Source organism: Talpa europaea (genome assembly GCF_964194135.1).
Source record: "Talpa europaea genome assembly, chromosome: 1".
Taxonomy (NCBI): domain Eukaryota; kingdom Metazoa; phylum Chordata; class Mammalia; order Eulipotyphla; family Talpidae; genus Talpa; species Talpa europaea.
This window is the reverse complement of record NC_140073.1, coordinates 35,683,945-35,711,513: the sequence shown is the minus strand read 5'-3', so window position 1 is coordinate 35,711,513 and position 27,569 is coordinate 35,683,945. Positions and strand designations below refer to the sequence as shown.

At 47.9% G+C, this 27,569-nt stretch overlaps 1 protein-coding gene across 1 annotated transcript in view; it reads right to left on the bottom strand.

Annotated features, from left to right (window-relative positions):
* The window catches only part of LOC311180454 (F-actin-monooxygenase MICAL2-like), a gene marked incomplete at both ends in the record, with an annotated part of 84,464 nt that overhangs the window by 23,413 nt on the left and 33,482 nt on the right, over window positions 1-27,569 (bottom strand). Inside the window, 13 exon segments of the mRNA XM_084248309.1 lie at window positions 479-547; window positions 6,170-6,276; window positions 6,633-6,832; window positions 7,783-7,930; window positions 8,990-9,080; window positions 9,576-9,702; window positions 10,510-10,625; window positions 11,755-12,012; window positions 16,452-16,552; window positions 20,533-20,688; window positions 22,289-22,390; window positions 23,686-23,802; window positions 27,022-27,229. Coding sequence (XP_084104435.1) covers window positions 479-547; window positions 6,170-6,276; window positions 6,633-6,832; window positions 7,783-7,930; window positions 8,990-9,080; window positions 9,576-9,702; window positions 10,510-10,625; window positions 11,755-12,012; window positions 16,452-16,552; window positions 20,533-20,688; window positions 22,289-22,390; window positions 23,686-23,802; window positions 27,022-27,229 — 1,800 coding nt within the window.

Below are 27,569 nucleotides of genomic sequence, written 5' to 3'. Positions count from 1 at the left end.
GTAGCCATACTTTTCTTCTTTCACCAGAAGGTGGCACTTGTGGGCACTGGGCTAGTTCCCTTACAGACTCCACAAAGGTAGAAACTGTGACCAGCAAGTGGGACTGCAGGTGGCTCTTTGCTCTTACTACTCTTATTACACACTGATTAACACGTGTGCAGGTACCATGCCAGCAAGGCATGCATCATCTTATTTAATCTTTAAAAAGCCTGTATTTTTAAAATTCAAGTGTATCATCCGTATTTAACAGTTAGGAGCCGCACGCCCTGGGGGGCTGTGTTTCTGAAGGTTACATAGCTAGTAAGTAGTGGAGCGAGGACCAGAACCCTGGCTGTTTTTCCATCCAGCCAGGCTTGGAAGCCAGTGGTTCGTGAGAGAGGACAGGGAGAAGGGCCAGGGAGGCTGCTGTGGGCAGGACTGTGGCCCCTGGTGGTCAGACAACGGGAGTGGGCCTGTTTCAAGCAGCGCTGTCACCCACCTCATCCAGGTTGTTGAAGCCTTTCCGCCTTCGTTTGTTCATGTCATTCTCTTGGGCCTGGCTGTCTAGCTGCAATGATGGAAAGCAAGGTGAGGTCAGAGCCGTCAAGGGTGGCAGCTCCACTAATAGCCCTGAGCCCAGAGGCTGGCCCTGCGCCAGCACGGGGGACGCACCCCTGTCTGCAAACAGCTGCCAGCCCAGGAGACAGGCACAGACAAACAGCTCTGACCGTGACGGTGGCTATTCCAGTGTCATGTTCAGGCCCGGTGGAGGGAGCCTGACTCCACATGGGGTGAGAGTCACATCCCAAAACGCAAAGAATCCCTGCAGCCTGGACAGAGCAGACACTGACTCCATCGTCAACTTGACTTTGGGCTCAGAGTGGTCACTGCCAGATGTTGATGGCCCTCAGCCTTATGGAGACCTAGTCCCACAGGTTTCTCCACTGGCTCGCTGCCAAGCCAGGCAGGAATTCTCTGGATTCCTATCAACCGTCCCAGGGTTGGATGGCAAATTCCTTCTGCCATTTTAGTCATCAGTGCAGCCACCAGTCAAGGATATTTACTAACTTCAAAGAAATTGGATATGGTTTGAGAACCTGGTGTCCGTACAGACAATGTGTGCAGGAGCATTCGATTTACTGCTTGTTTTTTTTTTTTTTCCCTCCAGCATAACTTATTGTGCCACTCCCTTCCAGCCGCTCACTTTCAGAAGTATCCTGGTTTAGACAATAAATTACATGGTTGCCTACTGATAATCACGTACAGTCTACTTTCTAATTCCAGAATCTGGACATTTAAATCCACAGATCCCTGTTCCACCCAAACCCATTGCATTTACCCCCGCATGGGCCACCCAAGGGCACACGGCTGTCAGGCTGGGCACACTGCTGTCATGTTGTCTCCTCGAGGCAACGTGTGAGGAGGCAGAGGTGAAGCTCAGCTGCTGGCTGGGATATGGGCAGGGGGCTGGATTTAGCACCTCTTGTGCTCCCTGCAGATTTAGCCTGTCCTGAACATGGGTTAGTTTCCTCTATCCCCCAGTTCTTAGCTGAGGTCTTTTCCAGATGTCAAGTTCTGAGGATCATGGAGCCATTGCCATGAACCATGTATCCCTCCTGTTGGGAGCTTCCTACACAGAAGGAAGGGCTCTGGGTATGGGTAGCAAGCCCAGATAAATCCCAGCCTTTGTTCCACTTAAGATGCAGCAGGAAAGGCTGCAGACCACCCTCTCCCCTCACACCCAGGGTCCAGCTGGTCAGCCCCATACATGCTCATCTTGCACAATCAAAGGTGGGTTTGTTTTTTTTTTTAACCTCCTGCTTGGCTTTACCTCTGAACAATAACTTTCGGAACCCCAGCACAGAACGGAAGTACATCTTTCCCTGCCCTTAAACTCTCTATCATCCCTGCCTCCACCCATATTTACCAGCACCATTTTTATTTTCTAAGACAAGACCAATTGCAGTTTAGTCATTGATATTTGTTCAAAAATGTGACCCTTCCCTTGCGGGGCAGCAACACAACAGATCAAAGGACCCTGCCTTCCTTTCAGCATTTTTCTCTGCTTCCAATAAATCATTATTCTGTGAATGGAAATGGTTTCAATCCAAAAGCCTGGGCACACACCAAGAGAAACAGATGACCTTATTTGCAACAATGTTGGGTCTTAGAGGCTGGGCTGTCTGGGTCCCCCGGCTGTGAAAGCTGCTCTGGCCCTGGGACTGGAGCCTCTGAATTCAAGTACAGGATGTCCTACCCAGCAAACAGAGCTTGCACCATCTCGAGACTTCCTGCTGTGTTTTGTTTCCACCTTAAATGAGGACTTGGCTTCCCTCAAAGAGCAGCGCTTCTTACTCTGTCTTTTGCGCTTCACTGCCGTGGTTTGACTTTTTCAACAATCAGAGCCTGTACTGACCCAAGCCAATATATTGGTCACAGGCTCACAGAAGGCAGCCTTGGGGGGAGTGTGCCTGGTAGCAGCAGCTAGGAAGACCCCAAGCCTCCTGCAGGAATGCAGGTCGTGGTGAGAGCAACTTCAGCTGTTCTGATGCAGCCCGACCCGTGAGACATGGGTCAATAAAATGCAGTCTATGTGAAAAGGCTGGTGACATAGAGACCCAAACAGTCTCTAGCCTTCCTATGGTTCGCTCATGGAAACACTGATTGCCAGCTAAGCGTTAGGTTAAAGCAAAAAGACTGACAGAAAGCAAATCTGGAGATTTTTCTAATTGCTTCTAATCTGTATATCTCTTATTTGGGAGCCAAAATTGCCCCAGTAACCCCATCTCCTTGTATAAAAAGTTGGGGAACAAGGGGAGAAAATACTTATTGTGCCAGTCAACATGAGAAAAAAGAATTCACTTTTCCATGGTGGTGCAGGGGTTAAAGACAGAGCTATCAAGCTATTGCCAGCCACTGCAGCATGAGTTCAATTCCCTGGCCAGCCAGGGAGGTGACCCACATGGCACAGCAGACCTCTTCTGTCTCACTCCCAGCTCCCCTCAGCAGTGTACTTCAGTAGATCTGCTTGTTCTACTCTACACCCTAGCTCTTGTATGCATAAATAAATAAATTTTTAAAAATAAAACAATCTACTTTCTTTTCTTATTTACTTCTCTAGCACTTTCACCCTCAGAAAGGACACTTTCTTGTCATGATTTCCCAATGATTTGATAGGTTCTATATACCAAAAGACATTTACTAAACAAAGTGATTGCCCATTAAAAGAATCCAAGACAACTGCTAATCCAATCAAGTATTCCATCAGCACAAGGTAACCATGTTGCCTTACTGTCTGAGCTCAGGTGATTTTAGCCTGAGGCAAACTTTATCTTTAGTTAGAGGGTGTAGCCTAACGCTAGCGAAACTTAGATGCAGGTCATAGCAAGAACCTGATGGCTGCAGGCAATGGCCTGTCCAGCTGGGCGGTAGCCGTGCTATATAGAAAGATGGCCACTGAACTGACAGGAGAGCCCTGTTCCTCTTCAAGGGCAGAATAGCCAGGAGCCATGGGCTCAAGTGAAGGCACAAATTACTTCCCAGCTGTGTGGCTTTCCTCACCCACTGACCCACCCAGAGGAAGCATGTGACAGGTTTGAGGGAAAAGAGAAGGATAAATAATGCCCAGGCTAGGCCCTAACTCTCTCTACCAATCTGAAGAGCAGGACAAATATTAGATGTTCAATGATGCTGGGGAGGGAGCAGATCTGTGGGTTTTAACCCCTCTCAAGATGAGCAGCCGAAGGGAACACCCTAGAGGAGACTGACCATGGGTCCTCGTTGGCCAGGGTGGGCACGGCAGAGCCCCCAGTGCCACTGAGTTCCTGGCAGCCAGAGGGACTGGAGCGAGGACTCCCACAGTCCCTGGGGGTGGGGGGGGGTCCAACTGGCCTTCCAGAGTGCTCACTTTTGCCCATCCCTACCTCCTGAGCCAGAGCTAGCCAGGCTGTTCCGATTTGGTCACTCTGTCAACAGAGGTGTGGTGAGGTTTAAACACTCCTCCCAAGTTCCCTCTGCAGTTCCCAGTCATGGGCTAAGTGATGGGAGAAACCCTGTGAACAGAGATGGGTGGTAAATGTGTGGCTCACAGAGCTTCCAGAAGTCTGAGCTGGCTTGTTTGGGAAGGGGCAGCCGAAACAGCAGGCCTTGGGTTTCAAGGGGATAATGGCTGGGCTGGGGTAGAACAAGCTGACCACTGGCCTCCAGAACATGGCTTTTCCACAGTGGGCACTGGGTGGGCGATGCAGGCCTCACATAGAGCCTTGGCATGGGGCAGTTCAGGAATGGAGGGGCCAGAGCAGCTGGGTTTTGCCCAGCCTTTTGGCTGCTCTGCTGAAAACCTAGCCCGAACACCTTCCTTCCCCAGCCCCAGCCTCCTTAGTCTGTTCCTTCCTTGGACAGGGTGTGGCAGAGCGTTAAGTATCCGTTCCTGGAGTTAGCACAACAACTGCTGCAACATTCCAGGGAATGTAGCCCTCAGTGGAAAAAGTGACCACAGCTCACAGAGCGAGGGGAAGAAAGGAGGCCACAGGGCCCAGCCCCGCCCTGGGCGGAGGGGTGCAGGACAAGGCAGGGTGGTTAAGAGACTGTCTGCAACCTAGAGAGATTGACACACAAGCAGAGCCCGCAGCCCTATGCTGAGTGAGGGGAGAGGCTCTGGGGGCAGATGGCCAGCTAACATCTCTGGGCCTCCACATGTTTCTCTGTAAAATGAACACATTAAGCAAGTGATTTTGTATTACATCTTCCATGGAGACGCCATTCAAATAATAAAGCAATTGCTCACTAGGCTCGTGTTTCTTAAACTGTGGGCCAAGGCACCCCGTGGCACTATAATTACTCACAGAAGAGCCCCCAGATACTTTAAATTTTCTAGGGAAACTTGGTGACATCTGTCATCCACTTTGCAAAATAACCCTGTCAAGCTATTCGGACTTCCATGCTTAATAAAGGAACAGTTTGATATTTCTTTTGATCTAGGGGCGCTATGAAAGAAATTACTATAGCACTAGGGTGCCATCCATCTGCAAGGTTTGGGAACTATATATGATTCATCTCTGTGTATTTGCTCCCCCTTATCAAAAACAATAAAAAATTCAGCCCTAGAGTTGGCATACAGTAGGATGCAATTATTGGATTAATGGAAAAAAAAAAAAAGAGTGGAACAGAGTATGTCAATGTAATGTGGAATCAGCCTCCCCCCAAAAGGCCACACAGGTTTTCCCAGAAAAGGCCTTTTCCTAATATGTGTCATCTTGGTATGTGGAACTAAGGTCAATAAGGCTCTGTGGGCCTTGGGAGAAACTGTTATCCTGACTTAAAGAATGCAGATTATTTTGAGTTAAGAGCAATGAAGGTCCTGGTAGCTAGAAACACTTGTCCTTGTCTTAGTCCAATTGTCCATCCTTTAATCACAGAAGAGCCTGCCACTCCCTAAGTGTTCGCCTTTTTCCTAACTGAAGAAGCCATCACAGGTACCCTTTCTATGGCCTGGAAGAATGTGGTTTGGAGGGTACCAGCAGGTGCAGGCTGCAATGAAGGTGTCCTCCCTACCCAAGAAACTCATCTCTTTACTCTCAGAGAAGCCATCCCCTTCCTGCCCTGTGAAGTCAGCCCCTATCTCTCCTGGAAGCTTCAGGTCCCTTCACATAGGCTGCACACCCTGGGTTTGCCCTAGTTTACTTCAGATTTTACAGTTGTGTAGATTCTCCACATGTATGTTATTAAATTTTGACTTTTTCTTCCACTAATCTCTCTGGTGATAATTTGATCATTCATCCAAGCTCAGAAGAACCCAGGGGGGTGGGGGAATGTCCCTGTGTCCCAACAGTAGCTTCACCCCATACCTCTGCCACTACATGGCCATCATGTTCCTAATCTAAATGACTTAACACAGTGAGAAATCATCTCTTCCTCCCCCCAGAGGAGGCAGAGCTAATCAGATTTACTTTTAAAAAATACTCCCCAGTGTCTCCTCTCTGCTCTCTGCTGTGCCCGTCCTATGACTGCTTTGAATCATTGAAGCAAGCTACACAATGCCAGGGGGCACTTCCAAAAGCAGTCAGTCTTCTGTAAGCCCTTGATCTGTATAATTTATCAGTATAAACAAAGCGAAACCATGTAATCCTCTCCTCCCTTCGCCTCATCCATAGGCAAAGAGAAGTAAAACAAAAACCAGTTAGAAACTTACTCGTGGAGTCCTTTTCCTTGGAAACGTGAGATTGAGATAATTATGAGAATAGGATGATTTGGCCAAGCCAAGGTCAGCATTTTCTCTATAGTTTTTGCCCCAAGAATCTGTTAGAAAACAAAAGTAGAAGATTTGGATTGGTGACTTCTACCCAAGGGCTCCGCGGGTATTTGCAAAACTATTTCTCCAAAGTGATTCCCTTACCCTGAACTAAAGACATAAATGGCTTGAGTAGGGACTGATGCCCTACCATGACCTCCCGGTGACCGCAACAAGAGCAGACCCACTTATATACACAGGCCTGGGTGAGTGAACTCCACCCTTTTGCCTCCAAGCCAAAGGGAAGGCATGGGTCAGCCCCAGAACAGAGGACACCAGTGTGAATTTCAGCCAAACATGAACACAGGGCAGAGTGGGCACAGGGCTCTCAGGGGGCAAATCCCATCCAAAAGCAGGTGCTTACCCACAGGCCTCAGCGGGGTGCCCCGGAAGAGCTCATAGAACTTGGAGAGGTACATGACCATGCTGAGCTTGTCGGGCTCCTGGACGGATGCCATCTCTTTGCCTGTGGTCACTGGGGGGATGCCAAATTCACGCTCAGCTACGTCAAATGCCAGCTGGTTGTTCTCCACAGCATCATCTTCATTCAAAGAGTCAAAGTTGCTAGAGGATCAAAGCAAGGTGAAGTTCAGGGATAGGAGACTGAGGTGTAAAGACCTGAGCAAATTTCACCTCATTGGAAGCACTCTGGGTTACACTTTTCAGTGCTGAAAGGAGGCAAAGGAGCAGTTCTCCAGCCCTGGCCCCCCATCTCACTCTCTACCCTCTGGGAAGATGCTAACCCTGTCCTCACTTGGGGAGAGGCAAAAAATCAGATTTAATGAATCATTGTTAGGCCTGAGCTGAACCAATCAGAAAATGACTTAAAGCTCTGAAAAATTGGGCTAGCTTATTTTCTCTTAAAAATGTATCTTGTCTCCCCCCCATTTTAATTGCAACTATTAAAAATCCAGTTATGTATAACATACAACATAAAAATTGAGAGCCCCATTCCCTTCTCAAGGCAACCTCGCTTCCCAAATGTACCAGTGACAACCCCTGGGTGAGTTTCCTTTCCATCGTTTGGGCTTTCTTTCAATATCACAAGGTGCTGACACAAACATAACCTCATTGCGCAAATGCCCTGCTATTAGTCCCAATGTACAGATGAAGAAACAAACCCAGAAAAGACAAGGCAGCTAGCAGATTTGGGTCTCCAATCTAATTATTCTGGCTATAAAGTCTTCATCGTTCCTCTTTGAGGGTAGAGCTCCAGGTGGTGACTGTTCAGTCCCCCAAGGGTGGTGACCCAAGGGGAGAGGAGGGGGTGCCAAGTGCAATTGCTGAGCCCGGGGCTCTTCTACCTCTCAAATACTAGGGGCACAGATCCAAAATGTTGTTGACAGAGCAATCAGTACAATGGGAAAAGGAAAACTTAAGGAGAAACTCAGACTGAAAATATACAAAGAGAAATATTGACCCAGGTTCTGCATCTACAGAACGGCCTTCCTTTATCTCTGGGGCTTCCTTGGACTGTGAGGGTCTTGGCTGGTCCAGCCGGAGCCCAGACTCACATCAGTTCAGGCCGGAAGCGATGGATGATAGCACAGAGGGCCAGGCCACTCCGCCAGGACGTGGTCAGGTCGGTGATGTTGACATGCTGGTAGCCCTCGGTCTGCTGCTGGCACCAGGTTAGAAGCTTGTTGGGCCGGATGTCCGACTCTGTGGAAGGGGAGACAGACAGAGATGAAGTGCTCTGTGAACAGCTCAGGCAACTCCTGGGGGATTCCCTCCAACTGCCACTGTAGTAGGGGATCAGAAGGAGCAGCATAAAGACTGGGGCTGTCTCATGGGTGCAGCCCCCTGAGGTGGTCTGTCAAACCAGGTGCGAAAAGAGAAAACTGATTAAAACTGCTCTCCTACAGCAGTTGCCGAGGCCCAGTCTGGCCAGGCCCTGGGTAAAGGGTAGGGCCTTGGAGGTAAGGAGGCTGTAGACTAATCCAACTATGCTCACGTTTTAGGAGGACATCGGGGAAGCTGGTGATGCACGATGCTGCAATGGGAGCATGTGAGGGGGTTTGTCTGGAGCCCAAAGGGCAGGGGACTCTCCAAAGAAAGAGCCCCAAAGGAGGTATATTTGATACGTGTCATGAAAAATGTTTAGGAATTCATCAGGCAGAAAAAGACATTCCGGGAAAACACAAAAGACTGTATCATGGCAAAGAATCTAGAAAGACCTGCCGCGCTTGTGTGACATGATTTATGATGGGCGGCAGTGGGGCATGTAGTTTGGAAGGGAGAAGCAGAGGGTGGTCAGACTGAGTTTGCTCAGAGATGGAGGGAGGCAAGGTCTGGGCAGCAATGGCAGCCAGAGAGCTGCTTAAGCAGGACAGTGACCAAACAAAGCCAGAGGCTGACAATCACTTGTCCCTTGGCTCTGCCACTGAGCTCGGTCTTGTGCCCAGTGCTGTCTGTCAGGCTGTGGAAAATCAGGAAAAGAAGGAACAAGGAGCTTGTTATCTAGCCAGGGAGACAATGCTCACAGGAAAAGCAAAAGCAAGTTCCAGTGAAATCGCCCTGCATGTTTTTCTCCTGTGCTAAGCGCAGGATGTGTATTAACTCCTCTAATCCTCACAACTCTCCTGCAGGTGCCGTTCTTGTCCTGGTTCACAAGGGAGGAAACTGAGGCACAAAGTTACAAAGGTGCCTCAAACCACCTGGAAGGCCTTCTCTCTGCAAAGCCACTGCCAGTAGCCTGGCAGGGTCCCAGAGGGCACTTACCCCGCCTGGAGAGGTTGACGGATCTTCTCAACGAGCCCATTCTCTCAAGAGGAAATTGTTCCAGCTCCTTGGTGACATACAAGTGCTGCACCTACGCCAGAAGAGACCACACAGCTGCCCACTGTGCTCCCCCACAACCTAGTCTTGGGGCCTCTGAACCCCTCCCACTTCCTGGTCAATGTCAGCACCTTTCTCCTCTTCGCAGGAAAACGTGACTTTTGCAAGGGAAGCTGGGCAACCTGAGACAGAGCCATGGGTTGCAACTATACAATGTGGGGGCCTCCAATGTGAAAATGTCAGGCTAGTTTTAAAGATTCACCGTGTTTGTGCTACTGACTGAAGAGGCTGGGGATTGGGTGACCCAGACTTAATGGGAGAAACAGTGTGCTCTAGGAGCGAGGGTAGAAAGGACTCGATATTTGGCCATTAGACACCTGTGGCTCTCCTAGAGGAGGAACTGGCCCCAGCTTTGGGCCAGGAGTCACTGGTGGCTTGGGCCCCAGGGATGTGCCAAGGCTTTAGGTGACCTGCCCTTCCCACTGCTCAGCGTAGAGTGAGCCTGAAGGAGCCTCTGGGAAGCACTTACCTGATGGGGCCTGACACAGTTTGAGTTGAGATTTGGGTACCGGGTCCCCGGATCCAACGTGTACTGTTCAAAGTTCTTGTTGATATTTTCTGGGGTCGTCTGAGGTAACAGCCGGTAGAGACTTTCTCTGGCGGGACACAGAGCCCAGAGGTGAGAGACTGTTCTGGCCTCCTCAGCCCTTTGTCCCCACCCTCCCATTCCACCCCCATTTGCCTGCTCTCAAGGGCTTCCTGGGTATGTTTGTATAACCCTTCCCTGCAATGTCTGACCCTTGTGGCTTTTGAGATCTGCAAAGTAGGGGAGGCTGGAGGGGCTACAAGGAGGTGGGAGTCTGGGAGTCCAGGAAGAAAACAGGGATGCTGAGCTGGCAGCATGGTAACCTGTGGTTTTGCTGTAACCACCTCTCAGCCACATGGCCTCCTGTGGCCTGTCCCCCATGACCACAGGCCTCCACACCCAAGACTAGCAAAGGCCTGACCCCACCCTCCAGCTCCAGCTTCTCCCAGTCCACCAGCAGTCACCGCCACGTGGCCAGCAGGAGGGGTCTGGGAGGAAGTCCAAGAGCTCAGCAGGGGAAGAGGCCTGCAAGGTGGAGTTGAGACAGCAAATGTGCAATGCTGCAGAGGAAGCCTCTCTTAAATAAACATTGGACTCCTGGGTGACCGAGCAGTGAGGGAACCCCAACTTTAGGGCACCCCTGATGAATAGTTCTCTGGCATACAGCACCTAAGTCACTGAAAGAGGTATAAATCATGATGCAGAAAACTTCCTTGGAGAGCCTGATGATCAAATCAGGCCACATGTGCGATGGCAGATGAGGGAGACAGAGACTCCAGGCTCATTCAGGAGGCACCTGCCAGCTAGTTTCACCCCTCTCCTGCTTAAACTTTTTACCCAGCCCTGCCCCCAGCAAAGAGCTTGCTGTTAATCTCACCTTTCAGCCAGAAGTTTCAGGGGTGGAGTGCCCTGGTGCCAGCTCTTTACCATCCACGCTGTGTCAAAGGCTGCCAGGAAACCTCGGGCACAGCCTGTGCCCATGGGCCAAAACGGCTGCAAAAGGAAGCACCTGAAATCACGCTCAATTCTGATAACCCCCAGCCTGCTGTGCCATGCTATCCAGCATCGCTGATTGCCAGGCCCTGCAAGGCACTCGGGGAAGGGGGAATGGGCAGTGGCAGGGAAGCAATGGGGGCAGTTCACTAGGATGCACCACAAACACAAATAGTTGCAGCACAAGGTCATATGGAGAGGGTGCATTGACAGGAATAGCAACTCTGCTTTTGAGTCCAAAAAAGGCAGAGGCAGATTCCCACCCTGGGGGGAGGGAGATGGAAGCCAGGCAATGCTTCATAAGAGAACTGCACTTATGCGGACTTTAATGAACAGATAGGAGTCTGATCTGGATCCATTCAGAAGTGGTGTGGGCAAAGACACGGTGGCCAGAAAATGATGGAGCCTGATGGCAGAACTGGGGAGACAGAAAGTTGAGGAGAGGGACCAGGACAGAAGGCATGTGTGCTGAGTATCTAACCCAGAGGGCTGAGGTGACAGGAAAAATGGTGAGGAAGGACAGTTCACCAAGCCAGGATCTTGCTAAACTGTTCCACAGGCACCTACCACAGGGTTTGTAATTTAACTCTTACTTGGGAGAAATGCATAAACACTTTTTGGTTAGTGCTTACATTAAAGAAAAATATTTATCCCTTCTGAAAGCATTCATTTAATATAAGGATCCTTCCATTTGTAGATTTTCCGGGAAGAATTTTGAGCAGGGAGGCCATGGGCAAAAACGGGACTTTGGGGCTCACTTTCTCATATCCTATTTGATCTGCATGTTGAGGCTGCACAGTCACTCACATGAAGACAAAGTCATGGCCCAGCTGAGGGTCTTCTTGTCCTGAGAAGGATGGCCCACCTAATTTTGTATTTCAACAGACAGTTCAGCCCAGAACCACCCAGAGGTGGAAGGGAAAGTTCTCCTGCCTACTCAGAGTTAGGACTGGCTCCTCTGAACTTAGAGGAAGGGCAGGTCTGAGACTATGATGGGCTTGGCCCAAGCCTGCCAGCTGGCTGAGAGCCTATCCTTCCCCTGCTACGTGACAGCAGATGCTGCCAGCCATTACAAATGCAGGCACCAGTCTCCTATCTGGAGCCAGAGGGTTCTCGATGCAGGCAGTACCTCGAGCAAGCTGTCGCCCACCAGGGCCACGAGCAGCTGGTGTGACTGACGCTCGCGCACCAGGGCTGCGTTCTCTGAGGCGTACATGGAGGTGAAGTCGAACATGGCCACGTCTGGCTGCCCATAATGGTTCATGGCAAAGTCTAAAGATGGCAGCTGATAATTGGTGGCGAAGTCTGCTGCTTCTCGGGCGTAGGCAAGCAGGTTGTCCTGGTTCACATTATCTGCACACAGCAGTGCCTCTGTGTCGATGTAGTCCTGGGGGGAGAAAACGGAGCATAGTGGGGCAACCTACTTCCCACTCCCAAAGTATTCATGCCCACTTTGCAAAAGGACTTGGAATGGGTTTGAGGAGTAAGACTAATAAAAACAGAAAAAATGAGGGCCAACAAAAAAAGAGGAACCAAATCTGCTATCTATGAGGATTAGCAGAGTTGTGATTAAGCATCAGTTTGAGCTTCCTGGCACCCAAAGGCAAAAGGGAAATGTGATATATTACAGACTTTCCTTATCAGAAAGAAGGAAGCATAGACATTCCATTGGGGAGGCATTTTTTTTTTTCCTGGCACTAGAATCTAAAAGAATTGCCTCACATAGGAATTTCGACAGAGAATATTGTATTGTAAAAAGCAGCACTCTCAAAAACAGTCTCACCACAAATGTGGAATAGTAGTTCACATAGCTGGTTCTCATGATAACCTTCAGTCAAATTCAAAGACAAAAGAGCAAGTGGAAAAGTGACTTCATGATGGATTAAGCTAAGCTAAGGTGATCTAGATAATGCTGTGTTTAATAGTCAAATGAGACCAGAAGAGAAACATGCACTGGGCACAAATCTCAAACTTCCTCTCTGAAGTCGATAACCTTTTCTCTATAGACTGAGGGGGGCTACCCGGGTGGCTTGTTTTAATCTCAAGACTGTTAATGCTCACACCTTCCTGGTAGGGACAGAGACCCCTGACCTTGGAGGTCCGGGACATCCATCCCGGAGGACACTGGTGATGGACCATCGTGGGTCTCTCAGAGTCAAACTGGTGTATCAGATTTGAAAAAAAACATCTTTCGCCAAAAGTGACACAAAACTGCAGAGAGGTTGGGGGTGCAAAGGCCAGTGAGAGAGGGATGAGTGTGTAACATGAAGAAAGGCTTTGGGTCCCCAAGAGCTACAAGTCAAAGTCTGCCTCTGCTGTTCACTGACCACACAGATGTAGGCAATGCTGCACTCAAGTCTCAGTTTTCTCACTTGTAAAATGAGAATAATAAAATCTACTTCACAGAACCATGTGAGAGCAGAATCCTGGCCCTACATGGGACACACGGGAAGTGCTCAGTGAAAGTGAATTCCTGTCCCCACTAATTTGTGATGGCACAAAATGCAGCAGATGGTGAAATGCAACCACGATGCCAGAAAGCACATTTACAAAGGCCTTAGAAGGCACAGTCGCATCTGCAAGTGAAGTGACCTACTCTGTCAATTTCCCCAAAAGTCATGACTACAAATACCTCGTTCCGTCAATTCTAAGACTTGCACACCTGCTCCTGGAATCACCTATCACTTCCTTCCCCAGAAGGTATGGAAAGGAGATGGGAAAAGTGAATAGAGAATTTCAAAAACACCCTCTCTTCACAGCAAGCCCCGAGGTGGCCCAGGTGACGGTGAATGTGAACGCTGTCCCGTTCGATGGAGGCAGCGCCTGCTGCTCATGCCCCAAGCGGGAGTGCAGGGACCTAGAAAAGGGGGCAGGCTCCCAGGCTGAGCTGTGGAGATTGCCCACCTGGCCTGAGGCTGCTGGGAGGAGCCAAGAAGCCTTATGCGGTGGGAAGTTCCAGACGAGTGATGGCTGTGTAGATGGCAGAGAAAGCAGAACTTAGGAGGGGTGAGAACTAGAAGGAAAAAAGTGGGAATGGAACACTAAGTGAAGTGGGCCAACCCACTGGAACTGGTCCTAAATTGAGATAAAGACAGGGATGGATGTGGGCCACATTTTCCACAGGCCTGAAATCCTGAAGAGAAGCTGGATCCTAAACAGAAAGGTGGGACAATGAAGAGCGGTGCAGCAAAACTGAGAAGTAATCTAATTGGAAAAATAGCCCAAATACGGAGCTGGAAAGAGACTATAGACGGGAAGAGAAGGTCAAACATGTGAGATGCTTTAAATAAGGGCAGACTCTGCATCAAGAGGGCTCCCTGGTGGTGCAAGGGGTTAAGTCTCAGCATTATGAAGCTATCAGCAGCCACTACAGCATGAGTTCGATCCCCAGCCAGTGAGCTGACCCACATATGGTGCATCAGACCTCTCCTGTCTCTCCTGCTGCTCCCCTCAGCAGTGTATTTCAGCAGATCTACCTGTTCTGCTCCCCACTCTGTCTCTGGTGAATCCTCTCACCCCTCTCTCCCCTACCCCCTACACCCCTGGCCTACACCCCAGCTCTTGTATGCATAAATCTTGAAAAAAAAAAAAAAGCCAGGTATGATTGCATCTACTCCATACACCTAGCAATGGCGCTCATTCCCTCCTGGTTAGACCAGGTCTGTTGCTCCAGAAATCCTACCCTGCATGTGTGTGGGCCAACAGAGGCAGGGTTCCCGGGGTAAGGGTCACCCTCAATGGTAGGGAGAGAAAGATAGACACTGGTAAGAGCCCAGAGGCACCATGGCTTTTTGAGGATAGATTTTACTGCCCCTACAGTAACCACAGAAAGAAGGCCAGAGATCAAGAGGAATAGCTAGAGAAGCAGATAAGAGAAATCTCTCTCCAGAGGTCAGTCAGTCATTCAAAAAACATCTCAGTACCTTCCATGCATAGCTAAAAGATGCTGACCCATAGAGAGAGAGGAAAACAGAGAGACTTGCCATTCCTCCAGGACTAGAGAGGAACAAAAAGTTAAGTGGCTCAAGCCAGGTGGGTCAGCCAGCTCCTGGTTTATGCAAATGCTATAGAGCTTGGTGGGACATAAGGAGGTTCGGGTCATAGCTCTTGAATCAAATGGGGCCCCATTTCTCATGTCCAGCCTATGGCTTCTCATGGCTGCACTAGAGTTCCTGGCTTATACAGAGAGGCCCCGCAGCACCATCTTGGAGGATGCTCCCAGAATGTCTAAGGGAGAAGGAAGCCTTTTGTAAGGACAACCAAGGGCCCAGCTCCTCCACAGTCATGACGGGAGCAGAGATGGTCATTTTTGTCAATCTGTGTCATGACAGAGAGCCTGAGACAGGAGTACAGAGGGGCTTTGACAACTGCCAAGGAATCAACTTGCCATGAGCATTTTGCTGCCTAGACAAATGCTCTGGGGTGACCCGATGGAACCTTAGCATCCCAGAAGGCTGGAGTACTTGGTAAACAGGAAGCACAAGTCAGACTTTGCTGGCCATCCCAGGTGTGGGCTGACAAGAGCCTCCCATGTCCCTCCTCTGCAAAGATGCCCACTGCACGTGCACCTCTGGATGCCCAACAGTCCTTCACTATTGCCTCAGGTATCCCCAGAGAGAAGAGGCAACTTTGGGAAGGATGTCAGTGGAGCAGGAAGAAGGGGCCACTGCACCATTGATCCAGTCAGTGGTGGGGCCCTGAGTATTAAAGGCCACTGCTCACACATCAGGTGACTGCTCAGTCAGCTCCATCCCACCCTTGCACCCCTCCCCCCAATCATAGTCCATCCAGCAACACAGGCTCTCAGCAAAGACCTGACCAGTGGAGGAGGCCCAGTGAGGGCTAGGTTACTAACACCACCTGGCTGGCTGCCAGGACAAGCTGGCGCGAGGATAGGCACATTCTTCTCTGACAAGCAGCAATGAATGGTCACCATGCTGCCTGGGCCATGGCCACATCCCAAAGTGCACACTGACCTCAGTCAGCATGATCCTTATCTTGAAGCTACAGTGGCAGCAGCAGCAGTGTTAGGAACAGAAGTTTGGAAGGGCTGAAAACCCAACTGGAGAAACTTCCAGCCCAGGCCCCACCACTCCATGTTTTCCTTCCTCCCAACCCTCTTTGCTCTCGAAGTATGAACGATGCTAAGGCAGGAAGCAGAAACCAGGAGACCCACGGAACCAAAACACTGGGTCCAAACAGGCAGAAACATTCCGGAGAGAAGCTACAAACTCACTAGGTGCTCTGAATATGTGTTTTGAATTTATTCCTCTGAATAACCCCTTCAAAAAGAAACTATTTTTCCTATACTGCAGATAAGAGGACTGAGGTTCAGAATAACAGTCCTGAGGTCATGCACAGCAGAGCCAAGATATCATGAGTCTTTTTGACTACAAGAGTAAAGAGCTTTCCCCCCACACATGGCAAGGGGCCACAGCATGAAATTCACAAGTGAGGGTGGCCATGTGACCCACCTGAACAGGGGGCCCTCACTGGCCTCCAAGTGACAATGACCTCCCAGAAATGGCTGAACGAGATGTTGGGAAGGAAAAGACTCGTTGATCTCTGGGGGTAAAGACAACCAGCTGGGTGAGGCTTACTCTCCCTCTCTCCAGCCCCCCAACACCCAGCTCTCTGCAGAAACAGCACAGTGTAATTACAGGAAGAGGGGACCATTAGCCAACAAGAGGGAAGGAGGTGGCAGGGGTCCCTTGCCGCTCCCTCCTTGCTCAGTTCCTGGCAGGAAGATAGCTGTGCCCACATGTGCAGGTGCTGCCAGGTCACAAACGAAAGTCAGCTAGGAAACCACAGCTGAGAGACACGTACATTAATGATGACACCTTTGTCGAGCAGGCTCTGCTTCTTGGCGGTCATGACAAAATAGTGGGTGGAGTCCTTGTAGTAAACAATGTTCTCAAGATCAATCCCTGAAAAGAGAAGCACCAGGGAGTCAGTGCTACTTCCTCAGTGCCCGCACTGTGCCAGGAACTCTACCGTGCCTCATTATAGGTCTCACAATTCACCTGCAGCATATTCATGGGAGGATAAGTCTCTCAGACATACAAGTCTGGCAGAGATAAAACCAACTGCTAGAATTTACCCAAGTCAACACAGCTAGCTTTTCCAGTCCTACAAAGGCATTTTTTAAAGTTTTTATTTTATTTTTTTTTAAAGATTTATTTATTTTTACACAAGAACCGGAGTACAGGCCAGATACACGGGAGGGTAAGAATATTCACCGGAGACAGAGTGGGGAACAGAACAGCCAGACTGAAGAAATACAATGCTAAGGGGAGCAGTGGGCGAGACAGGAGAGTTCTGCTTCACCATGTGGGGTTATCGCCAGTTGGCCGGGATCGAACCCGTGCTGCAGAGGCTGTAGACAGCTTCACAGCGCAGCCCTCAACCGCCTGCGCCACCAGGAAGGCCCACCACATTTTTTTTAAATTGAGATATAATGTTTCAATATGTTTCAGAGGTACAACATGCTGACTTGATAGATTTATGCACTACAGATTTAAGGCACTACTTTTAAAAATTGTAAAGTTGTGGTCCTCCCTGGTGGTGCAAGGGTTAAAGTCTCAGTGCTATCAAGCTATCACCAGCCACTGCTGCAAGAGTTCAATCCCCAGCCTGGGAGGAAAGGTGGCAGGGGCCCCAGTTGGTGCAGCAGACCTCTTCTGTCTCACTCCCTGCTCCCCTCCGCAGTGTATTTTAGTAAGTAGATCTGCCTGTTCTGTTCCCCACTCTGTCTCTGGTGAATGCTCTCACCCCCTGTATTTCTGGCCTACACCCCAGTTCTTGTATGCATTTAAAAAAAAAATAAAACTTTAAAAAAAATTGTAAAGTTGTTTGGGGTTGTGGGCCAGTGTTTCCAGGTTAGAGCTCAGTGAGCACTGCAGAAAGGCAGAGTGCTGCCCCAGGGTAACAGGCCTGTCTCACTCAAGTCCCACCCACCAAGCTCTCCAAGCCAGCGATGCATGGAGACGCATGAATTCCCCAGACTAAGAATGTTTTCAGCATTGCCTTATTGTGTGTAAAATCCCAGATTCCATGGGAGGAAAAACTCAGGTTAAGGGCTGCGTGGTATCTTCCTGCATTCTCCACCACCTGCAAAACTCTGTATAGACTAGGTTTCTGCATTTTAAACAATGCCTGGGAAGATAGTTTAGCTTAGTTGTTTTCAAAGATGGATTCCACAGTCAGCAGCAGCAAATCACATGAGAAATGATCAAAAATGCAAATTTTAAGCCCCCCCCTCCCTCCCTGAGTCATACTAAATGGGAAACTGGGGGTATGGCCAGGAACCTGGGCTTTAACAAGGCCTCCAGGTGATTCTGATTCACGTTCAAGTTTAAGACCTGCTGGCTGAGCTTTGTGGGGCAAGAAAGGAACAAAAACATAGCAACTTACCAGCAGTCAACACAGAGGCGTGCTGGGTAACCACAGGAACCCCTTTTATTACCATTAAATAGGAAACAGGCTTCGAAGCAGAGGGCCCCCCAGAGAATTAGAGGAAATTCATCTCTGTCACTGTGTGAGGGGCACTGTTGCGAAACAATGACCAAAGGTGACGACCACAGCAGAGTTTAAAGGAAGCTCATTGAAACATTTGGGAAAACACACTCAATATCCTGCCATGATTTATATTTGGTGACTTAAGTATTTATTTTCTTGGTTTTTGAGGGGAAGAGAGAGTTGGAGAATTTTAAATCCTCTAGAAGGATATAATATGCTGGAAGGAAAGTATTAAAAAAAAAATGCAACAATGGTGAAACCCAAAGGGTCATTCAATGGACACACGTTACTGTGATCAGCCAGCGGCAGAGCCTGCTCGGTAACTGATCCCGTTCCTAGAAAACTGTCTTCAAGAAGTAATCCAACAGAGGCAGTTTTACCTGTAACAGTAAGTAACTGACAGGTCTAAATCAGAGCAAACTTTTTCTGTGAAGGGCCGAGAGTAGACATTTGGGGCGTTGTGGGCCACTGGGTGTGTGTCACAACTACTCAAGGTCAGAGTGGTCCTAGGCAAAGGGCATGGCTGGGGCTCAAGAAATCTGGTTTGGGGAGGGGGAGAAGAGACAATGAAATATGAATTTCATGTTTCCCAATTTTCATTTGTCACAAAATATTCTCCTTTTGATTTTCCTTTAGCCATTAAAAAATATTAAAACTATTCTTAGCTAGAAGACAATACAGAAACATGTGACCCACTATTGTCGCCAGTCCCCAGTGACACGCCTAGGCAGTGGCCATGCGTTCATTTAATGCCCACGTGGCAGCCCTCCAAACATTATCAGGGGTATGAGATGGTGAAATGGCCAATATTTAAAATGTGATGCTAATGAGAAAAGCAGAATAACTAAGCTACTGGCACTCAGATGAGAACTGGAGCCATGTAAGAGGGTGCCGGTGAAAAATCACCAAAAAGGGATGTACCAAAAAAGAGGACTATTCCTGTGCTAGGTGATGCTGGGTGTGGATGAGTTATTTTTACTATAAAGATTTTATTTAATATTATTGTTACACTGTCTTTTCAAGGTGACATATGTGTATTTTTAAACCGGGTTAGAAGAAAGGAAAAATCTGGAATTTACTAAACTAGGGGCAGGCATTTCATCCCCTGTCCCCCTCACCTGCTTTATGTTTCTCCAAGAATCCTCATGACTACCTGACTAGGTACTTGTTTTTTTGCTTATTAGGGGTCTCCCACCATAGTAGGCATTGAATCAAGACCAACTGCTGGTAGCCAAAGGATGCCCTGAGTGAGTCTCATGCTCTCTGGACACCACTCATGGGGAAGGGCAGCTGGCACACCGCATAGTGCACCCCAGCTTCTATGGGGACAACCCATAGGCTATTCGCTCCCTCCTCAGAGGACTCCCTGAATCTCACTGACCTCTGTGTAGACGGGCCATCCTGTGAGGATGACTCCTTGCTGCACAGCAGTCACTATGGGAGGCGACCATCTCAACCCTGACTTTGTATCCCAGGGTACGTGGTACGGAGTACTGTACATAAGGGCGCTCAGCTAATGTCTCCAGAGTAAATGAATGTGGGTTACAAGTCTCAGAACTGACAATTTTTTTTTTTAATGCCTGGCTGAAGTTCTGATGGCCGCGGCATTATAGCAAAGAGGGCTAACACTCGGTCAGCTACAGGGCCAAACAGGAGCCAGGCTGCCTCCCCCACTCAGGATCCTTTTGAGGGATGATCTTAGTGGAGTTAGATAACTGGTCAATTGGGACTGACTTGTTTTTCCTTTTTCCTCTTTGTCTCTTTTCCCAAGTTTTAAATTCCTACTCTTAAGACTTAAAGTCATCAAGACAAGTCAGCCTGAGAATTGTCCTCACCGTCAGCCCAATAAAAGCCCACCTCAGTCCAGTATGCTCACACTTAACCACTTCTCCTCCCTACCCCCTTCCTATCTACTGGCAACCTCACTGTGGCCCAGGCGTGCTGTATAATTTGAGGTCTTGTATATAATAAATCTCTATTTTTAAGTTTCCTTATGTTTTTTGCTGAAGGGCATCTTGCCATCACAAAATGTACCTGGAACCTGGTCCAGTCGTAATATTGGGGGAAAGTCTTTGGGGAGCTTAGCTAGGCCCAGGTGAGTGACCACACACATTTCTAGTTAACAATATTATTAATAGGCTAAGATGGACACAAAATGTTAATGTATAATATGTGCAAAACGTTTTCATTTACAATATCCAGAACTTTCCCTTAAGCATCCCTCTTGCCCTTGAAGGAATCCTGCCCATGGTAATCCTAAGAAGAAACTTCTGCTTCTGCTGTATCAGAGTGTATCTCCCGGGTCCAAGATCTGGGAAAGCCAGCTGCTCCTCAGAACACTTTAGGAGCATGGTCAATCGCCTGGTTTGGAGAAAGGTGAAGGTCCCACCTGTTTCTTCTTTAAGGTCCTGAAAAAACTTCTGATTGAAGATGAAAGCCACACCACTAATCTCTTCCACCTTGGCCTCAGCTGTGCTGTTTCTGTTTATGAAGTTGGCAGTGATTGCAATGGCCAGCTTCCCACGGAATTCTTTTCTTCTGAACCCTGCATGAAGAAAAGCGGGAAAGTGGGTCTTTCTTCTGGATTTGGTGGGAAAACTGAAAGTGATCACTGAGAAAGCTATTCTCAGATACCCCACAGGTTAGCGAAACAAGAAATCCTGATCTCTAAAGAAACAGGGACAGGCAGAAATGTCAAGTTTTGTAATTGGGAAGAAACATGTCATCAGAGACCTTCCAAAGTCAGTGGGACTTCCTCCTTTTCCCTAAAACCTATAAGGAAATTACCCTGGTTAGGCTTTGACAGACAAAAGACTAATTCAATTTTTTCCAGCGGGGCTCATAGTATTGAAGATGTGTTGGGTATTGTTGCTAGGTACTCAGGAAAGACCCAGTACACTGTAAATCTATGCGATTAAAACTGCTTTGTTACATTTTTCATGTTTTTTTTCACCCTTTGAGAAGTAGGACTATGAGACTGAATTGCTATGGAATAGAGATTTTTAACAAATATTCTATCTCCAATCCCCAGTGACTGGCACTTAGGACACATTCAATAAATATATAATGAATAGATGGAATTCTGATTTGCAACTTAGTACAGTAATTCCTTGGAGAAGTTACAGCTTAATGGTCGACATAAAATTTGATGTTAAATGTCACTAAAAATTCTGCACCCAATTACAATGTGGCTTTTTTTTTTTTCTGTTTTCCAAAAAAATTACCGACAAGCAATTCTCGGACACCAGCTGGGTGTCCTACTATTCAACTTAATTTCTAAACTATCTAACTGTCTAAGTGTAAATGCGGGACTGGTTTGTTAAGAGTCACAAGGCAACAATAATATTTCACCTTTATGGCTCTGAAGCAATTTCAAAAACCAAGGACAAGAAACCAATATAACACAGAAAAACAAACATAACAAAATGATGTTCTCATTGCTCTTATTTCTCAAGAAGTTCCAAAGGTTTTGGGACCTCTGGGCCAAAAAAGGAATGAAGACCAAATATATAGCTCTTATTATAAATGACACAGAGACTTGAAGGCAGGCAGTCCCATTCCATTGGAGCCACGTTCTTCTAACGCCCTTTCTTCTTAGTGCGTAGTCTGAATTTTCACTCTGCCCCAGACACTGTTTACTTTGCTTAACCCAAGGCCCTCCCCACACAAGCAGATTTGCTGGACATGGTCTTTCTATGCAGCCACCTTTGGGGATTCCCCTCACATTTGCTCAGCACATACTGGAACCCCATGCTGATTCCTAACATCTTTGTCAAAAATCCCTTCGACTGAAAACCTTGGGTTTATTCTCAATACCCCCTCCTCCTTTAAGTCTCCATTAAATCTTTGTAAAAATGGTCTGAAATTGTTCTCTAGTCTATATATTCAAATGGAGGTGATTTCCTCCCCCAGGGGACATTTGGCAACATGTCATAACTGGGGCTGCAACTGCTGTTTAGTGGGCAGAGGCCAGGAATGCTATTGAACATCCTACAATGCACAGGGTGGCTGCCATGACAGAATTATCTGGCCCCAAACCTCAAAGGTGCCAATGTTGAGAAACCCTGCTCTAGTCTGCTGGTCTGGTCCCAAGTTGTTCAGATCCTACTCCTGTTCCCCCTTTCTCAGACCCAAAGAGTCTTCACCTTCCAGTGTGTTCCGGCGGCCATCAGCACCAATGATGACATCAAATTCAAACTCTGAGAGAGAGTGGTCTGCAGGAAGAAATTCTGCCCGCCAGCCGATTTCTAGAAAAATGAGAGGAGTTGGCAAATGAGAAGTGAGTGAAGAAAGTGATCATACCCCAGCTGTGTTGGCTATGAGACATGGACAATACTATCAGGTGTACAGGCCCCAGATGGAGCCTACAGAAGAGGGCCTGGAGCAGTGTTGATTCACAGCTCTAATCTGGAGCCCGTCTGGCTTTACCTAATTCATCCCAGGACGGGTCAACCAGCATGCCAACTCCATGCCTGGTTTTACTGGTTTCTATAAGGACTGGGAATCTTTCCTCAATGATTCTCAAACCTTATTTTTCTCAATGAATTCTACCATGTTCTCTTCATATTCCTCCACATTCCTCAGTGCCCTCCCATTGCTAAACAGGCCCCCAAAATGTGCAGGGCATCATAAAACCTGTCTAAATTCCTGCTTCAAAATGTTCTATTGCACAGTACATAGCCCTTTTATGAGACCATTTTGGGGTGAAACCACACGGCCACTCATAATTAGGAGTATCATCCACCAGAGGTTAAGGAAAAGTAAACACACACAGGTCTCTGAAAGTCAAATAGGGAAGCTGTGCTGTTACCAAACCAGCCAACACCTCCCCTATTTCTCAAATATTCTGGGCAGAGGACAGGAGAAATCAAAACTGCAAGCTGCACTTGAAACGACTTGGGCCTAAACTGAAAGCCCTATCCAGAGAGAAGATTTTATGAATAAGTTAGTGGCAACGGCATCATGAACAAACTCCATGACTGTAGTATGTGTAAAAGATCAAGATTTATACAAATGTACTGAGAGGAAAAAAGAAAAATTGACTAAAACATGCACTGGGTGAATTTTATGCATTCATTAATTGCACTTCAAAAAATTTTTGAAATATAACATATCAAATCATATCTCACCTTTGTTCTAGAAGCTTCACTTTCTTTCCTGGATTTTAAGCGATCATCTGGCTACAAGTATATCTACCTATCCATGTGTGCTCACATACAGTTTGAAGAGCATGTGAATGAACTTCATCAACCAACCAAAGTTATGTCTTCTGTTCTGCTGACTGATTAGCCATCATTGGTTAAAGAACCATCTCCTAGTGATGGGTTAATCAAATTACAGGCTTAATGACTTAATAAATCCCTTGGGAGCTGAGAAACAGATCTAAAGTGATGGTCAACAAAGGTCAAATATCCTTTGATGGAATTATGCCAAACAGCTCCTACTAAGGATACCTCTTAGAGAAACATCCTCTGAGAGCTGCATATGTTCTTTGCATTCTGCAACATCCGATTTCTAGACATAAAGGAAAGTTATACTGTACTTTGATTTTCTTGATCTTCAGGAGGCTCTATAACCTTCACAAACTCCACATTCACATGGATTTCAACTCCCAACATCAGAGCTACCTTGAATAGGATGAGCTGCAACTGACGAATGCCTGTTAGGAAGAAGGAGGAAGAGAGAGAAACTCTCAATAGCAATGCCTGAAAACAAGGAATACTATATAATCACTGCTCAGTGACCATGGGTATAATATTATGATTATTATACATAATAATAATAATAATATTATACACAGTGATTGTTATTGAGAACTAATTACATGCCACATAGTCTGTTTTTTTTTTTAATTTAACACAGTTACCCTTTGGGACAATCTCATTTAATAAATCAGAAATTTTGAGACTAAGTGAACTGTTCAAGGTCACACAATAGCAAAGTTAGATGTGGCCCCAGATGTGTCTGATTCTGAGACCGTGCTCTAGTTGTTAGATAATGCTATACTGATAGAGGCTCCCTTTTTGCTGCCTCTTTCCTGAGGTGGGATGTGGGTTTGATAAGATAAAGATGGAAGGAGGAAGGCAAGGGAAGGGTCATGAGTTAAGTTAGTGATCAAATGGCTTATTATGTGGGAGATTATGCCTAAGCTCTCAGTCATCCATCCAAAGTAAGGGGCAGAGTGGGGAACACTCCCCACAAAGCTGACTCATGGTCCTCTACCTCCTTCCTACTTCCTAAACTTTCCCAACGAGTGGCACCTCATTTCCCTGTCTCCTGCCATTCTGCACAAATGGGTATGCCTCCAAATATTTGACTGCAAAGTGAAAGGCTGAAACTTTCTGTGGTTCCATCTGTCTTTACTGGGGTTTGTTCATTTAACATGTCTGTGCACCTCCAGGGGGTGAGGTTCCCTGGTGGCCTAAGAGATATGGGACACACTATCTAGAGGAGGAGACACAGGTAAATACAGTGGGGCAGGGTGCAGTGCTTGGGGGCATGGGAGTGGCAGGAAGGGCCTGGGCAGCAGTCCTGGAGCCCAGGAATACCAAATACCAAAGCCCATGGGGAGATGAAGGAATATAAAGCCTACAAGAAGCCAGGGCACTTGGGTGTTAGGAAACTTTTGGAGACCTTGGTGAAAATCTCTTTAGCAAGATGGCGGGTAAGAAATCAGACTGCAATGGGAGGAGGTGTGAATGGAAAATACAAAGCCTACCTTTCTTCTGTCTAGAATAAATACTTTGCAATAAAGTGATGGGCAGTGTGGGGGATGAAAGATGAAGACTAGTAAAGGCAGGTGACTATGAGGGAAGGAACTAGACAGAGAAGAGGCCAACTGTGCCTCTGGCAGAGGGTGAGAGAAGGAGTGGCACTTGGGTGGAGGTGAGAGGAGCGGAGGAGGAGGGAGGCCATCTGCTGAGAACAAGGAGGCTGTGGTGGAGGTTGGGAACAGGCGCGGTGGGAACTGGAGGCGGATGCTGACACAGGGCAAGTGGAGAACTGTTGAGCAATGTGGAGGATCAGAGCACAGCTGGTGCTGGAGATGATGGTTGGTCTGAAAGGAAGCCAATCAGCTGGGGCTTAAAGAAACCAGTGCACCTCCTGCATGGACACAGTCCTCCAAGTGGGGGCCCAGCCTCACCTCTTGGTTTCAAGGCTTCATCTGTCTGGTTTCTAGACATAGCAAGTGCTCAATAAATCTCCCCTGACTCCCTTTATCATAGGTATTGGAACTGTCCTTGATAATGATCCTTTGAGTGCTTGAATCTCACTTCCAGAGTTTTGCCAGAGATTTTGCACACAGATATTTCCAAGGACTAGGGGTTAAATGAGAGGGAGCCCCAATAATGGTGCAGAGAGGGCCTCCTGGCTGGGAAGGCAGCCCAGCCACCCCAGGACCCTCTCCAGGGCACTTGGTGCTCAGCTCTGCCCCTCGGGAGGGCTTGACGGGAACGTGCTCAATGTTGTCATCCTACATCAGTAACCAGCATACACTCTTCTGTGGGTGGTAGAAATATTCTAAAAGCTGACATTGCAACTTTCTGCACAAATTCAAATTCCTTCCCAATGGACTTCTGGAATTTTCTCATCCCAAAGCAGGAATAAACCATGCGGCCACTGCTGGTAAGTTCCTCTGCATCTGGCTAAATTATACCCTGTGTGGCTGATAATTCTCTCCAGTCATTCCTGCCTAAACTCCACACACTTTTCCCATCAGTTCTTGTCCATAAGAACTTGGCTCTCAGAGCTCCTTCCCCACCCATGGGTTGAGAGACTGCAGCGATAAGTTCTGAATTCTGGGGACCCTGGATGCTTCTCGTTCACTGTACAACATTGTATGCAAAGCATTTCCTGAGTACCTACTACCATCAGGCACATCCCTAGGCACATTACAAACTTGACATCATTTAATCCACTCAGCAATCCTGGTAGGCAGGTATTAGTCATATTTATGGGAGACAAAACAGGGCTTGAAGAAGGTAAAGAATTTGACCCAAGTCCCACAGAAAAGGGACAAGACAGTTTTTGGATCCAAATCTCTTCAAACACTTGAATTTTCCCCATGGCATTAGCCTTCCTGGCTTTTAGGGGTCATGGCTGCAATATATATAAGGCAGTTAAAGACCTCCTCAGTATAAAGTTGCTGCTCTCCCAATCCCATCAGACACAGGTTGCCTGGAGAGACCCGGACTCCAGTAGTGTCAGAGCAGAAGGGCCTGGGAGCTCACCTCGCCCAACCTCAGGACCAGGGATGGCTCACGACCACTCTCGATTTCCCCCCACTCCCTCACCCATCTGCATGACCCCCCACAGTGATGCTTCTCTCCTTCTGAAACTCTAGGAAATTTGGTGCAGATCTGTCAGCAGTGTCATTTTCTGTTCTAAAACCTACCATGGGTAGCCAGAACTGGTAACACAAGGCCCAAACTCTGCCTCAGAGGCGCTGAGAGCCTGGCCTGCCTCTGAATTCTAACTAGGGTGATAGACTCTACGAAAGCACACTTCGTTACTGACAAAATTTCGGTGAGTTCTGAGAGGGCCAGCTACATGACTTACCTCTGCCTATTTCCCATCTTTCATTCATTCACTCAGTGGAAATTTATTGAGCATCTACTATGTGTTAGGCACTCTTTTAGCCCAGGAGAAATAACAGTGAACAAAACATGGGGCACCTGACCCCCTCAAACTTGCTACGGCCTCAGGGGACATGGCTTGGAGTCAGGTGCAAAAAAGGCCTTCACTAAATGCCTGCCAGCTGGATGTGTAGCCCCCTAGAGACTCGCAAGGTGGACCATCCTGAGGACTCCTCAATGTGGGGAGATATCTCCAGAGTCAGCCCCACCCCACATGGGGTGCCACTGTTGGCGCTACTCACTGATGTGATCGATGGAGCCAGCACAGAATTTCCCATAGAACTTCTTGGCTCCCAGGCCTCGCAGGTCATGGATGGTGAATGGCCAGAGGTGCAGCACATTGTTGCGGGAGAAGGTGTCCCTCTTCTCTACCACAACCACTTTGGCCCCCAGGTAGGCAAGTTCAATGGCAGTGCGCAAACCACAGGGTCCTCCTCCAATGATGAGACACTGTAAAGGTGAGAGAGGAGGGAGAAGCTGAGTGTCATCTAGTGTTGTAGACACAACCCCCTAGTCAGTGGTTATCAGTTGCTGCTTTGTTGCTCATGCTTTGGGTGTCATATCTAAGAAATCATTGCAAGGTCACAAAGATGTGTCACAGCTTTGGGAAAAAAAAAACTATCTGACTTTCAACAACCTGAGCAGTGGGTGGAGCAAACCATCATGCACCAAATAAACCAGCAAGTGCCAACTGACACCTGTCTGGGCCTGTCATTCATCCATCTTTTGTTTGTTTACTGCCTACTACACACCAGGCATGGTGGCTAGTCCTGTGAGGGTCATAGAGTTA